The 15,104-nt window shown below is 43.0% G+C and overlaps 1 protein-coding gene across 1 annotated transcript in view; it reads left to right on the forward strand.

Annotated features, from left to right (window-relative positions):
- Window positions 1-3,635: 3,635 nt before the first annotated feature.
- Window positions 3,636-15,104, forward strand: part of eys (EGF-like photoreceptor maintenance factor) — a gene marked incomplete at its 5' end in the record, with an annotated part of 444,052 nt that continues 432,583 nt past the window's right edge. Inside the window, 2 exon segments of the mRNA XM_082972800.1 lie at window positions 3,636-4,254; window positions 5,589-5,705. Of these exon segments, the coding sequence (XP_082828926.1) occupies window positions 3,636-4,254; window positions 5,589-5,705 (736 nt within the window).

Genomic DNA, 15,104 nt, shown 5'->3' on the forward strand with positions numbered 1-15,104 from the left:
GATCTGATACCTCAGTATGTCTGACAGTTCCTGTTGACAACATGGATACTCCCCAAATAGAGCCCCACAGTGGAGGTGTCATAATGCCCATAAAACCTAGTGGTCAAACAAGGAAAGCTTTCCAATCGTTTTTTCCATAGGGGAGTTTAGAAACACGTAAAATAAGGGCTGTGTTTTGTGTAGGCTTACCCTGGTGTGACATTTTGATAACCATGTAAATCTCTCTTGGACAAGGTGACTTTTATCAATATAGTCACATTTCTCTGACGTTAGAAGGTCCATAGCTCAGCTTCTGAATATCATAGAGCCAAACCGAATATATTCCCATGTGCATCAGTCTCCAGGATCAGTATAAACCAGGGCTCTCCTACCCTGTTCCTGGAGAGATACCCTTCTGTGAATCCCTACAGGACAGTAGCTCTCCAGGAACAGGGTTGGAGTGCCCCGTTTATAAACAATTGCAAATTGTTAATCAAGGAAGGTTGTTGATGGTAATGCCCTGCCCTGCCCCAAGCCTGGTTGTTGATGATGGTACTGCCCCAAGCCTGGTTGTTAATGATGGTACTGCCCCAGGCCTGGTTGTTGATGACGGTACTGCTCCAGGCCTGGTTGTTGTTAATGATGGTACTGCCCCAGGCCTGGTTGTTGATGACGGTACTGCTCCAGGCCTGGTTGTTGATGACGGTACTGCTCCAGGCCTGGTTGTTGATGACGGTACTGCTCCAGGCCTGGTTGTTGTTAATGATGGTACTGCCCTGTTCCAGGCCGGGTTGTTGATTATGGTACTGCCCTGCCCTGCTCTAGACCGGGTTGTTGATTATGGTACTGCCCTGCCCTGCTCCAGGCCTGGTTGTTGTTGATGATGGTACTGCCCTGCTCCAGGCCTGGTTGTTGTTGCTGATGGTACTGCTCCAGGCCTGGTTGTTGCTGATGGTACTGCTCCAGGCCTGGTTGTTGCTGATGGAACTGCCTTGCTCCAGGCCTGGTTGTTGTTGATGATGGTACTGCTCCAGGCCTGGTTGTTGATGATGGTACTGCTCCAGGCCTGGTTGTTGATGATGGTACTGCTCCAGGCCTGGTTGTTGGTGATGGTACTGCCCAGCTCCAGGCCTGGTTGTTGATGATGGTACTGCCCAGCTCCAGGCCTGGTTGTTGATGATGGTACTGCCCAGCTCCAGGCCTGGTTGTTGGTGATGGTACTGCCCAGCTCCAGGCCTGGTTGTTGATGATGGTACTGCCCAGCTCCAGGCCTGGTTGTTGATGATGGTACTGCCCAGCTCCAGGCCTGGTTGTTGATGATGGTACTGCTCCAGGCCTGGTTGTTAATGATGGTACTGCTACAGGCCTGGTTGTTGATGATGGTACTGCTCCAGGCCTGGTTGTTGATGATGGTACTGCTCCAGGCCTGGTTGTTGATGATGGTACTGCTACAGGCCTGGTTGTTGATGATGGTACTGCTCCAGGCCTGGTTGTTAATGATGGTACTGCTACAGGGCTGCTGCACTGAAATGTTCTCTCTTTCTTCTATTTTCCTTCTTCTTTCACTGTCATTCTCCTTTCTCTCACTCTCTCGCTCTTCCATCTTCTTATTTTCTCCTCTCTCTCGTTCTACCTCCCATATTTCTTCTTCATCTTCTTCGGCTGTCACTCCTCCAGTCTTCGATCCCAGCAATCTTGGGCTAGATCCCAAATGGCATCATTCCCTATATAGTGCATTACTTTTGACCTGGACCCGTAGGGCTCTGTTCAACAGTAGTGCACTATGTAAGGAATAGGGTGCCATTTGAGACAGAAACAAGATAGAGGTGATCTAGGTTATGTTGTGGATGACGTGAATACACTTCCTGCTCCCTTTCTAACATTTGGCCCTTTGAACTGACGGTCTGTGTGTCTGTGTCTGTGTGTCTGTGTGTCTGTGTGGGAAGAGATGAGGCTGCTATCCATACTACAGTGTAACATTTCCTGAGTGTTCAGAAAGGATAACACTTCAATGGGATGGCCATAGGTGGGAAGGGATTGTCATATGGTTTCATATACAAGGACACCATGTTTAAACTGGAAACATGGTTAATTATTGATAGATATAACTACAGTATGTTCAGTATTGTCACCATGTCATATTAATTGACTAGAGTACGCTCGCATGATTGTTCCTCATTGGTTTTCAATCCTACGTTGTGGAAAAAACACCCGTTGATAGAAATACAATGTATTCAGGTCAAAGGGATCTTTGCCAATGCAAAGCAGGAACAATCCCTCTACAGACAACTTGCTCTGTCAAACAGTGTAGGCCGCTACCGAGTTCCCTACAAAGCATTCCGTCACAATACCCTCCCCAATCTCATTGACTCTATCACTCCCCCTTGTATTGATACAACTGCTCCGTGTATTCACCAGGCAGTTATTCAGATCAGTCATTGTGAGTCAGACAGATCTGACAGTGGGAATGTGCAGTTACAGTAACACTGGGGGAGGGGTGTCTCAAATGGCACCCTATTCCCTACATAGTGCACTACTTCTGACCAGGGCCCATAGGGTGTCATTTGGGACGTAGACAGGGCTTTTTATCTCTCTACTCCCTAGTTCTTTTATCTGGAGTACACGGGTTAGAGAAGGTCCTAAGGGAGAGAGACAACTGCTTCTGGTTTAACTCATCTCACATGCTTGACACTGAGGTGTGTGTGTGTGTGAGCGAGGATAGGAGAGAGGAAATATTTTATCTGACGCTGTCACTGGTTGTATAAACCTCATGGAAATGAGAGGCTGTGTGACATTCTCGGTGGTCAGCACCAGTACAACCCAGACCTGGGTTCAAATACTACTAAATGCTTTATCTGTGCTTAATTGACCTTTCCTTGCTAATAGAATAGTCCCAAAACTGTCAACCCGCCTTTCCCATCTCTCGCTCCAGGCAGACTAGAGCTTATTTGATCCTAGGTCAGATCCTGCTTAAACAACTGATGGTAAAGTCACTGCAGTGTTAACTATACATGTAGCCTTCAATGTCAGAACTGAGTTACTTCAACTTGATTGTATGTTTTGAGGATTAGGACTGTCATTCAAAATGTTGTCACGTTGACACAAAATGGTTTAGACTAAAGCATAACTAGTTTAGTTGATGTTCACATTGTTGGAAGTCCAAGCAGTATAAACATAACTTTTTAATTACATTTACGTTTTTCATCAGCAGCATCATTCAGGGTTGTCATATTGACAGAAAATATGATATTTTTGATTGATTTTAGCTAATCAAATTCTTACTTGTTTTGTCTTTAGGTTGGTGTGTTGCCATGACGTTCATCAAGCCTCCTCCATTGGACCTCTGACTTTATCAGACAGGAATTTAATTACATCTCTTTTACCCTGAACATTCTTCAAATTAAATGACTTCAGGAATGCTCTGAAGACCTGTACGAAAGCTCTGAAGACCTGTACGAATGCGAGTAGGGAAGCAGCGAAAGGGAGAAACTTAAAAATGCAGAGGCTATCATTTCACATCATCGCTGTCATAATCAGCTATTTTCTCAATGGCTGCGTAGTTGTTCACAGCCAAACAGTCTGCAACCGACCAGCCAATCTGCAATGGCAGCTACAACCACAAACTGCTCAGGTGAAATGGACACTCATGGAAAACATCTGTAATAGTATGGTCCAATGTTGGGGGGGATCAAGAAAGGACAGAGACCCAAAAGTCAGATGTTCCACCAACTTGGAACTTACCTCAGATTTGTCCTCTAGAGGTGCAGTTTGGCGTCAAGCTGTTTGTTTCTATTGATGCCACTCTGGATTTATACGGTATCAGGATCCTCAATGTGTCAAAGGAGGACTTTGAAAGTTGTTCCACTGCACCACAGTCACAAGACCAGTTTCTCTGTTCCGATGACGTTATGAATGCGTCTAGGCAGGTCGACCCTAAGTGGCTTCTCCCAGGCCTTCATTATTTCATAGCTTCGCATGAGGGGAATTCACAGCTCTGCAAGCTGGGTCTTCGTCTCAATGTCTTGGTGAAGGAACAACAGTGTCAAAGCAGCCCACTAGTGCGACTTTGCTCCGGGAACGGTGTTTGTAGGACAAGCTTTTGGGAAGACGGAGCGTACCGCTGTCAGTGCCGCCAGCATTACTCTGGAAAGTTCTGTGAGAAGTTTGATGCGTGTTTGGAAAACCCATGTGAGAACGAAGGAGTCTGTGTAAGCAATGGTACGACAGATCACATCCACGCGACGTATAAGTGTTTGTGCCCTCCACATTTTACAGGTGAGGAATACAACTGAGAATTATGACTCTGATATTACTACTGCTATGTTTTTAAAGGGGCATTCTGCACTTCAAACAACAACAAAGCCCCCCCACCACTGATACATATATATATATATAGTCCAAAAATGGATGTATCAATCACAGATTGCTCTTTTTAAGCTACTTTGTAAAAATGCTAAAGAAAGTTGCACACTCAACTCTCCTTGCAGTGGATTTATTTAACCAATGTTTTGGTCAAATAGCCTTTATCAGGGTTTGATGCTTTACTTTACACCCTGTACTCATCCACCAAATGCTAAACTCAATGGATTGTTGTACCTTCAATTACTATAAATGGGAAAATAAATTGCTCTCGTTAATTAAATCTGCCGTGACAGAATCCACCTACCTACCTGGAGGCTAAGGCTGTGTCGCAAATGGCACCCTATTCCCTAAATTGTGGGCTCTGGTCAAAAGTACTGCACTATATCGAGAATAAGGTGCAATTTGGAACACAACCCTAATGTTACAACCCTATTGCTTGGAGATACTTCCATATTATTTATCTATCATAATTACTAGTTCTCATCTAGCTTAATGCATTTATTTCAAGAATATCCAGAGTCCGTCCCAAATGGCACCCCTTTCCCTTCATAGTACACATAGAGCTCTGGTCAAAAGTAGTGCACTTCATTGGGAAAAGGGTGCTATTTGGTGTGTATACACAGATCCCCCTATGGGCTATTTATATGAACAATATTTTCTTGCAGGAATTTAGTTTTGACTTAATCACCATAATTATTTCTGGAACGGGTTTCTGTACCACCTGAATGCATTCTTAATTACTTTGCATCCTCTCTACCATTTTCATTTAGATTTGATTCCTTCTCTCACCATGTCTTTGTCAATAAGTGATGGCTCTCAAACGTTGTTCAAACATTGACTCTGAAGACTTAGGAGCCAACTTGTCATTTTTTTGACATCACAAGTCATCTGAATCATGCGATGAACACGGTTATCATTAGAAATGCATTATGCACTAACTAACTTTGTGCAATGGGGCCACCATATGTGAGAATTTCAATGTAGACTTTCAAGCTGCAATGATGTCTTTCAGTTTAATTTAATTTCCAGAATCTGCATAGTTAATTACTGTTGATAATTGTTGACCCTACGTTACTTCAAATAAAAAACAATAGATTGAATCTATACGAATAAAATACTGTAGATTGAATCTATACGAATAAAATACTATAGATCCAATCTATACGAATGTAGAATCTAGATACTAATCTAAACCATTTTGTTAATTTTTAAATAATTCATAATTCATGTTTTATCTTTTCCCTCAGGGGCTAACTGCTCTGACGTGATTGGACGAGAGAATTGCGATAGAGCTTGTCGTAATGGAACGTGTCTCCAAGTTTCACCTTTCTCCTTCAAATGTGTGTGTTACACAGGACACCCAGGTAAGGAACCACGGTATTATTCTGTTCTGCATGGGTTACAATCCCTGCTACAGTGTTGGATTTATAATCAATCACGAACGTACAGTAGATGGGGTAGCCTGCCTTAGAGAAGGGCAACAATGACATGTAGTCTTGTTTAGAACAGCCTGCATCTGGTAAGAGCAACAATGACATGGAGTCTTGTTTAGAACAGCCTGCATCTGGTAAGGGCAACAATGACATGGAGTCTTGTTTAGAACAGCCTGCATCTGGTAAGAGCAACAATGACATGTAGTCTTGTTTAGAACAGCCTGCATCTGGTAAGAGCAACAATGACATGGAGTCTTGTTTAGAACAGCCTGCATCTGGTAAGAGCAACAATGACATGGAGTCTTGTTTAGAACAGCCTGCATCTGGTAAGAGCAACAATGACATGGAGTCTTGTTTAGAACAGCCTGCATCTGGTAAGAGCAACAATGACATGGAGTCTTGTTTAGAACAGCCTGCATCTGGTAAGGGCAACAATGACATGGAGTCTTGTTTAGAACAGCCTGCATCTGGTAAGGGCAACAATGACATGGAGTCTTGTTTAGAACAGCCTGCATCTGGTAAGGGCAACAATGACATGGAGTCTTGTTTAGAACAGCCTGCATCTGGTAAGGGCAACAATGACATGGAGTCTTGTTTAGAACAGCCTGCATCTGGTAAGGGCAACAATGACATGGAGTCTTGTTTAGAACAGCCTGCATCTGGTAAGGGCAACAATGACATGGAGTCTTGTTTAGAATAGCCTGCATCTGGTAAGAGCAACAATGACATGGAGTCTTGTTTAGAACAGCCTGCATCTGGTAAGAGCAACAATGACATGGAGTCTTGTTTAGAACAGCCTGCATCTCGTAAGGGCAACAATGACATGGAGTCTTGTTTAGAACAGCCTGCTTCTACATCTGTTTTGCTTGCTGTTTCGGGTTTTAGGCTGGGTTTCTGTATAGCACTTTGACATCGGCTGATGTGAAAAGGGCTTTATAAATAAATGTGATTGATTGATCTGGTAAGGGCAACAATGACATGAACTCTTGTTTATGACACACTGATTGCGTCTATGGGCTGTGATCCCTATGGGCCCTGGTCAAATGTAGTGCACTACATAGGGAATAGGGTGCCATTTGTTCACGACACACGGCTGCTACCGCACCCTTTAGGTAGATCGTGAGCCTCATAATGAGCCTCATTTTCTCCAGTAACAATACAGTTATGTTAATGGGGGTCTCTCACAAATGGATTACAAAAAGTTGTACCAACCAGCGCTTCCTAGTTCTTGGCCTGGATAATGGTCTCTAGGCATGCGTCTCAAATGTAACTCTATTCCCTTTATAGTGCACTACTTTTGACAAGTGGTTCCCTTGAATAGGGAATAGGGTGCCATTTGTGATGCAGCCTAGCTAAAGCAGGGGCCGTATGATGGACTTTCTGCTGTAACAAACTCCAGGTGGCCTTCTAACTTGATTCATTGTTTTGTTTTCGAGTGCAATTTGTCCATGCAACACTCGGGAAATCTCATACCTGTATACCTTTCCTCTGAGTCTGAGCTGTGCTGGGCTGCAGTCCTCGCTGCAGAGGCTTTAAGGCTGATTATTTGGGTGCTGTATTCTCAAGGTTACACTTTTATTATTTATATAGCTATCTCACTAAGCCAGTTATAGAAACATACTGTGGTTTTGATTTGTTGAAATAACAGCTCAGAGAAATGCAGTAGTGGATAACTATTCTGAATGTCATAGGGGAGAACGGTGAGGAACAGTACCAGACAGTAAGATGTCTTTCATTTCTGTAGAGTTGTACAATAATTGTGTCCCTGGTTGGTGCATTATGCAGAGATCTACAGTGTTCTAGAAGTCAGTCAAACCTGTAGTTTCAGACTGATCTATGGAAGTAAAACTGATGTTCAGATGCCATGGGATGGTGATGGTTTCCCTCTAATCATGAAGTTAGTCCGTAGTGGGCTCCTCAAGCCCAGGTTTAGATTACTACTGGACTCTGGTCTGTAGACCACTTAGTACAGGTGTGCTATCTTCATTTGACTAGTTTCTCACAGCAGGAAAATAATCCTGCAGCAACAGAACATTTAATTATTATGTGGATTATAATGAATGCACATTTTTTTGTAGAGGTTGATACATAGTTTGTTTGGGCAAATCAAGTCTGACTTTTTAAAGTTGAAATTACAAGCTTTAGAAGCCTGGAATACACTAGAAGTTTGCATTTCCTGCTGGACAGGAACATTATCTGTGACCACAGAGTGACCAAATTAAGATAGCACACCTAAATGAAGCAATGCATTGATACTACTTGGAATGCCCCATACAGTGCGTAGACTATTAATATGCAAGTACATCCGTTGTAGTCACTATTCAGTTACATTCAGTGATGTAGTGGAGCATAAAACACAGTTGAAAGTACAGTACCAGTCAAAAGTTTGGACACACCTACTCATTCCAGGGTTTTTCTTTATTTTTACTATTTTCTACATTGTAGAATAATAGTGAAGACATCAAAACTATGAAGTAACACATATGGAATCATGTAGTACCCCAAAAAAGTGTTAAACAAATCAAAATGCACTACCATTCAAAAGTTTGGGGTCCATTAGAAATGTCCTTGTTTTTGAAAGAAAAGCAATTTTTTTGGGCCATTAACATAACATTGATCAGAAATAAAGTGTAGACATTGTTGATGTTGTAAATGACTATTGTAGCTGGAAATGGCTGACTTTTAATGGAATATCTATATAGGTGTACAGAGGCACATTATCAGCAACTATCACTCCTGTGTTCCAATGGCACGTTGTGTTATCTAATCCAAGTTTACCAATTTAAAAGGCTAATTGATCATTAGAAATCCCTTTTGCAATTATGTTAAAACAGCTGAAAACTGTGATCTGATTAAAGAAGCAATAAAACTGGCCTTTAAACCAGTTGAGTATCTGGAGCTTGTCACGATTCCCACCGACGGTGGCGCCCCCTCCTGCTCGGGTGGCGCTCGGCAGTCGTCGTCACCGGCCTATTAGCTACCACTGATTCCCTTTTTGGTTTTCCCTTTTTGGTTTTGTGCACCTGTGTTTAGTTTGGTTAATTAGCGGGGCTATTTATGTTAGCTGGTCCGCTTCCGTGTTGTGCGGGATTATTTATATTGTGACGGTTCATGTTCGTGTCGGCGCTATTTTACGCCGTGTGTACTTTCTCCCCTGTGTTTGGGAATATTTTGTTTGATGAGTGAGTGTACATTAAATACGCCACTACCCTGTACTCGCTGCTTCCTGTGCCTCATTCCTTCACCACGACTGCCAATCCGTTACAGAGCTTCAGCATTTGTGGGTTCGATTACAAGCTGGGCAGAAACAAAGAACTTTCTTCTGAAACTCGTAAGTCTATTCTTGTTCTGAGAAATGAAGGCTATTCCATGTGAGAAATTGCCAAGAAACTGAAGATCTTGTACAGCGCTGTGACCTACACTCTTCACAGAACAGCACAAACTAGCTCTAACCAGAATGAAAAGAGGAATGGGAGGCCCCGGTGCACAACTGAGCAAGAGGACAAGTATATTAGAGTATGTAGTTTGAGAAACAGGCACCTCACAAGTCCTCAACTGGCAGCTTCATTAAATAGTACCCACAAAACACCAGTCTCAACGTCAACAGTGAAGAGGCGACTCCAGGATGCTGGCCTTCTAGGCAGAGTTGCGAAGAAAACGCCATATCTCAGACTGGCCAATGAAAATAAAATATTAAGATGGGCAAAAGAACACGGACACTGAACAGAGGAAGATTGGAAAAAAGTGTTATGGATTGACGAATCTAAGTTTGAGGTGTTCGGATCACAAAGAAGAACATTCGTGAGATGCATAAAAATGAAAAGATACTGGAGGAGTGCTTGATGCCAACTGTCAAGCATGGTGGAGGCAATGTGATGGTCTGGGGGTGCTTTAGTGGTAAAGTGGGAGAATTGTACATGCAACGCCATGCCATACCCTGTGGACGGCGCTTAATTGTAGCCAATTTTTCTCATACAACAGGACAATGACCCAAAGCACAGCTCCAAGTGGCCAGCACAGTCACCGAATCTCAACCCTATTGAGCTGTTGTGGGAGCAGCTTGACCGTATGTTACGTAAGAAGTGCCCATCAAGCCAATCCAATTTGTGGGAGGTGCTTCAGGGAGCATGGGGTGAAATCTCTTCAGATTACCTCAACAAATTGACAACTTGAATGCCAAAGGTCTGCAAAGCTGTAATTGCTTCAAATGGAGGATTCTTTGACAAAAGCAAAGTTTGAAGGACACAATTATTTCAATTAAAAATCATTATTTATAACCTTGTCAATGTCTTCACTATATTTCCTATTCATTTTGCAACTCATTTCATGTATGTTTTCATGGAAAACAAGGACATTTCTAAGTGACCCCAAACTTTTTTGAACGGTATATTTTATATTTGAGATTCTTCAAAGTAGCCACCCTTTGCTTTGTTGACAGCTTTGCACACTCTTGGTGTTCTCTCAACCAGCTTGATGTGGTAGTCACCTTGAATGCATTTCAATTAACAAGTGTGCCTTGTTAAAAGTTAATTTGTGGAATTTCTTTCCTTATTGCGTTTTGAGCCAACCATTTTTGGTGGGTGAAAAAATTATCTCTGGATGTGTATTTCCCACAAGAAAGCATGGCGGAGGAGGTGTTATGGTGTGGGGGTGCTTTGCTGGTGACACTGTCTGTGATTTATTTAGAATTCAAGGCACACTTAACCAGCATGGCTACCACAGGATTCTGCAGCCATACGCCATACCGTCTGGTTTGGGCTTAGTGGGAGTATCATATGTTTATCAACAGAACAATAATCCAACACCTCCAGGTTGTGTAAGGGCTATTTGACGAAGGAGAGTGATGGAGTGCTGCATCAGATGACCTGGCCTCCACAATCACCCAACCTCGCCCCAATTGAGATGGTTTGGGATGAGTTGGACTGCAGAGTGAAGGAAATGCAGCCAACAAGTGCTCAGCATATGTGGGAACTCCTTCAAGACTATTGGAAAAGCATTCCTAATTTTATCTTTATTTAACTAGGCAAGTCAGTTAAGAACAAATTATTATTTTCAATGACGGGGCAGAACGACAGATTTGTACTTTGTCAGCTGGGGGATTTGATCTTGTAACCTTTCGGTTACTAATCCAACGCTCTAACCACTAGGCTACCTCTCCGCCCCATGAAGCTGGTTGAGAGAATGCCAAGAGGGTGCAAAGCTGTCACCAAGGCAAAGGGTGGCTACTTTCAAGAATATAAAATCAATTTTGATTTGTTTAGCACTTTTTTTTTTGGTTACTACATGATTCCATATGTGTTATTTCATAGTTTTGATGTCTTCAATATTATTCTACAATGTAGAATATAGTAAAAATAATGAAAAACCCTTGAAAAAACCCTATTTGCATTGTGTGCCCCCCAAACCCCTCTTTTTACGCTGCTGCTACTCTCTGTTTATCATATATGCATAGTCACTTTAACTATACATTCATGTACATATTACATACTAACTCAATTGGGCTGACCAACCAGTACATTGGCTAACAGGGCTATCTGCATTGTGTCCCACCCGCCAACCCCTCTTTTACGCTACTGCTACTCTCTGTTCATCATATATGCATAGTCACTTTAACCATATCTATATGTACATACTGCCTCAATCAGACTGACTGACTGGTGTCTGTATGTAGCCTCGCTAATTTTATAGCCTCAGTACTGTATATAGCCTGTCTTTTTACTGTTGTTTTATTTCTTTACCTACGTATTGTTCACCTAATATCTTTTTTGCACTATTGGTTAGAGCCTGTAAGTAAGCATTTCACTGTAAAGTCTACACCTGTTGTATTCGGTACACGTGACAAATAAACTTTGATTTGAATGAGTAGGTGTGTCCAAACTTTTGATTGGTACTGTATAGGAAGCTTTACTTTTTCCACAGGGAACGACGATCAGAGTTTACCCACCTATTTTATTTTACCACTACATCACTGGTTACATTGTAGTGACCGCTTCTAACAGAGCCTCCAAGTCTGGGCTTGGAGGCTCCTCCCCTCAACTAACTGTGGAGATACTGGTTCATAATTTTTTCATGTGATGGGCTTCATTCTGATTTAAATGTCTTTTATTCCACCAGAATAAACACCACCGATATTAAGGGATTGTGGCAAAGAAGTGGGTCGAGTGATAAATGGCAGATATGTGAGGGCAGAACTAATAAACGGGCTCTGCCCTCTCACTAAAATCCCCCCCCCCCCCCCCCCCCGATCAGAACTACAGATCACAAAATGGTCGATTGGCAAAACTACAATTCCCAGAAGCAATGGGAAAGCTCAGAAGGTGGGCCCGACCCACAGGTAAGGGGTCAAGGCAAACCAGGAAGAGAGAGGAGGGGGCTGGGAAGATCTGTGAACCAAAGAGAAAGATATATATATATATCTCACACACACACACAGTGTAAGTCAGAAGTTTACATACACTTAGGTTGGAGCCATTAACTCGTTTTTCAACCACTTCACAAATTTCTTGTTAACAAACTATAGTTTTGGCAAGTCGGTTAGGACATCTACTTTGTGCATGACACAAGTGATTTTTCCAACAATTGTTTAGACAGATTATTTCACTTATAATTCACTGTATCACAATTGCAGTGGGTCAGAAGTTTACATGCACTAAGTTGACTGTAACTTTAAACAGCTTGGAAAATTCCAGACAATGTCATGGCTTTAGAAGGTTCTGATAGGCTAATTGACATCATTTGAGACAATTGGAGGTGTACCTGTGAATGTATTTTCAAGGCCTACCTTCAAACTCCATGCCTCTTTTCTTGACATGATGGGAAAATCAAAAGAAATCAGCCAAGACGTCAGAAAAAGATTGTAGACCTCCACAAGTCTGGTTCATCCTTGGGAGCAATTTCTAAACGCCTGAAGGTACCACGTTCATCTGTATAAACAATAGTACAGAAGTATAAACACCATGGGACCATGCAGCCATCATACCGCTCAGGAAGGAGACGCATTCTGTTTCCTAGAGATGAACGTACTTTGGTACGAAAAGTGCAACTCAATCCCAGAACAGCAGCAAAATGCCTTGTGACGATGCTGGAGGAAACCGGTACAAAAGTATCTATATCCACAGTAAAACGAGTCGTATATTGATATAACATGAAAGGCCGCGCAACAAGGAAGAAGCCACTGCTCCAAAACCGCCATAAATAATCCAGACTACGGTTTGCAACTGCACATGGGGACAAAGATCATACTTTTTGGAGAAATGTCCTCTGGTCTGATGAAACAAAAACAGAACTGTTTGGTCCTAATGACCATCGTTATGTTTGGAGGAAAAAGTGTGAGGCTTGCAAGCTGAAAACACCATCCCAGCTGTGAAGCATGGGGGTGGCAGCATCATGTTGTGTGGGTGCTTTGCTGCAGGAGGGACTGGTGCACTTGACAAAATAATGGCTTCATGGGGAAGGAAAATTATGTGGATATATTGAAGCAACATCTCAAGACATCAGTCAGGAAGTTAAAGCGTGGTCGCAAATGGGTCTTCCAAATGGACAAGCGTACTTCCAAAGTTGTGGCAAAATGGCTTAAGGACAACAAAGTCAAGGTATTGGAGTGGCCATCACAAAGCCCTAACCTCAATCCCATAAATTTGTGGGCAGAGACCTGAAAAAGCGTGTGCGAGCAAAGAGGCCCACAAACCTGACTCCGTTACACCAGCTCTGTCAGGAGGAATGGGCCAAAATTCACCCAACATATTGTGGGAAGCTTGTGGAAGGCTACCTGAAACGTTTGACCCAAGTTAAACAATTTAAAGGCAATGCTACCAAATACTAATTGAGTGACCCACTGGGAATGTGATGAAAGAAAGAAATAAATGCTGAATTAAATCATTCTCTCTCTTATCCTGACATTTCACATTCTTAAAATAAAGTGGTGATCCTAACTGACAGGGAATGTTTACAAGGATTAAATGTCAGGAATTGTGACAAACTGAGTTTAAATGTATTTGGCTAAGGTGTTTAAACTTCTGAGTTCAACTGTATATGTGTACCTATGATACAAATTACAGACCTCTACATGCTTTGTAAGTAGGAAACACTGCCGATTTTGCAGGTTATCAAATACTTGTTCTCCCCACTGTATATATTTGTGTGTGTATGTGTGTGTATATATATATATATATATATATATATATATATATATATATATATATATATATATATGTGTGTATATATATATGTGTATATGTATATATTTACATTTAAGTCATTTAGCAGACGCTCTTATCCAGAGCGACTTACAAAATGGTGCATTCACCTTATGATATCCAGTGGAACAACCACTTTACAATAGTGCATCTAAATATTTTAAGGGGGGGGGGTTAGAAGGATTATTTTATCCTATCCTAGGTATTCCTTAAAGAGGTGGGGTTTCAGGTGTCTCCGGAAGGTGGTGATTGACTCCGCTGTCCTGGCGTCGTGAGGGAGCTTGTTCCACCATTGGGGTGCCAGAGCAGCGAACAGTTTTGACTGGGCTGAGCGGGAACTGTGCTTCCTCAGAGGTAGGGGGGCCAGCAGGCCAGTGGTGGATGAACGCAGTGCCCTTGTTTGGGTGTAGGGCCTGATCAGAGCCTGAAGGTATGGAGGTGCCGTTCCCTTCACAGCTCCGTAGGCAATCACCATGGTCTTGTAGCGGATGCGAGCTTCAACTGGAAGCCAGTGGAGAGAGCGGAGGAGCGGGGTGACGTGAGAGAACTTGGGAAGGTTGAACACCAGACGGGCTGCGGCGTTCTGGATGAGTTGTAGGGGTTTAATGGCACAGGCAGGGAGCCCAGCCAACAGCGAGTTGCAGTAATCCAGACGGGAGATGACAAGTGCCTGGATTAGGACCTGCGCCGCTTCCTGTGTGAGGCAGGGTCGTACTCTGCGAATGTTGTAGAGCATGAACCTACAGGATCGGGTCACCGCCTTGATGTTAGTGGAGAACGACAGGGTGTTGTCCAGGATCACGCCAAGGTTCTTAGCACTCTGGGAGGAGGACACAAGGGAGTTGTCAACCGTGATGGCGAGATCATGGAACGGGCAGTCCTTCCCCGGGAGGAAGAGCAGCTCCGTCTTGCCGAGGTTCAGCTTGAGCTGGTGATCCGTCATCCACACTGATATGTCTGACAGACATGCAGAGATGCGATTCGCCGCCTGGTTATCAGAAGGGGGAAAGGAGAAGATTAATTGTGTGTCGTCTGCATAGCAATGATAGGAGAGACCATGTGAGGATATGACAGAGCCAAGTGACTTGGTTTATAGCGAGAATAGGAGAGGGCCTAGAACAGAGCCCTGGGGGAC

The sequence above is a fragment of the Salmo salar genome, chromosome 01, assembly GCF_965601325.2.
Source record: "Salmo salar chromosome 01, fSalSal1, whole genome shotgun sequence".
In the NCBI taxonomy this organism is placed as follows: domain Eukaryota; kingdom Metazoa; phylum Chordata; class Actinopteri; order Salmoniformes; family Salmonidae; genus Salmo; species Salmo salar.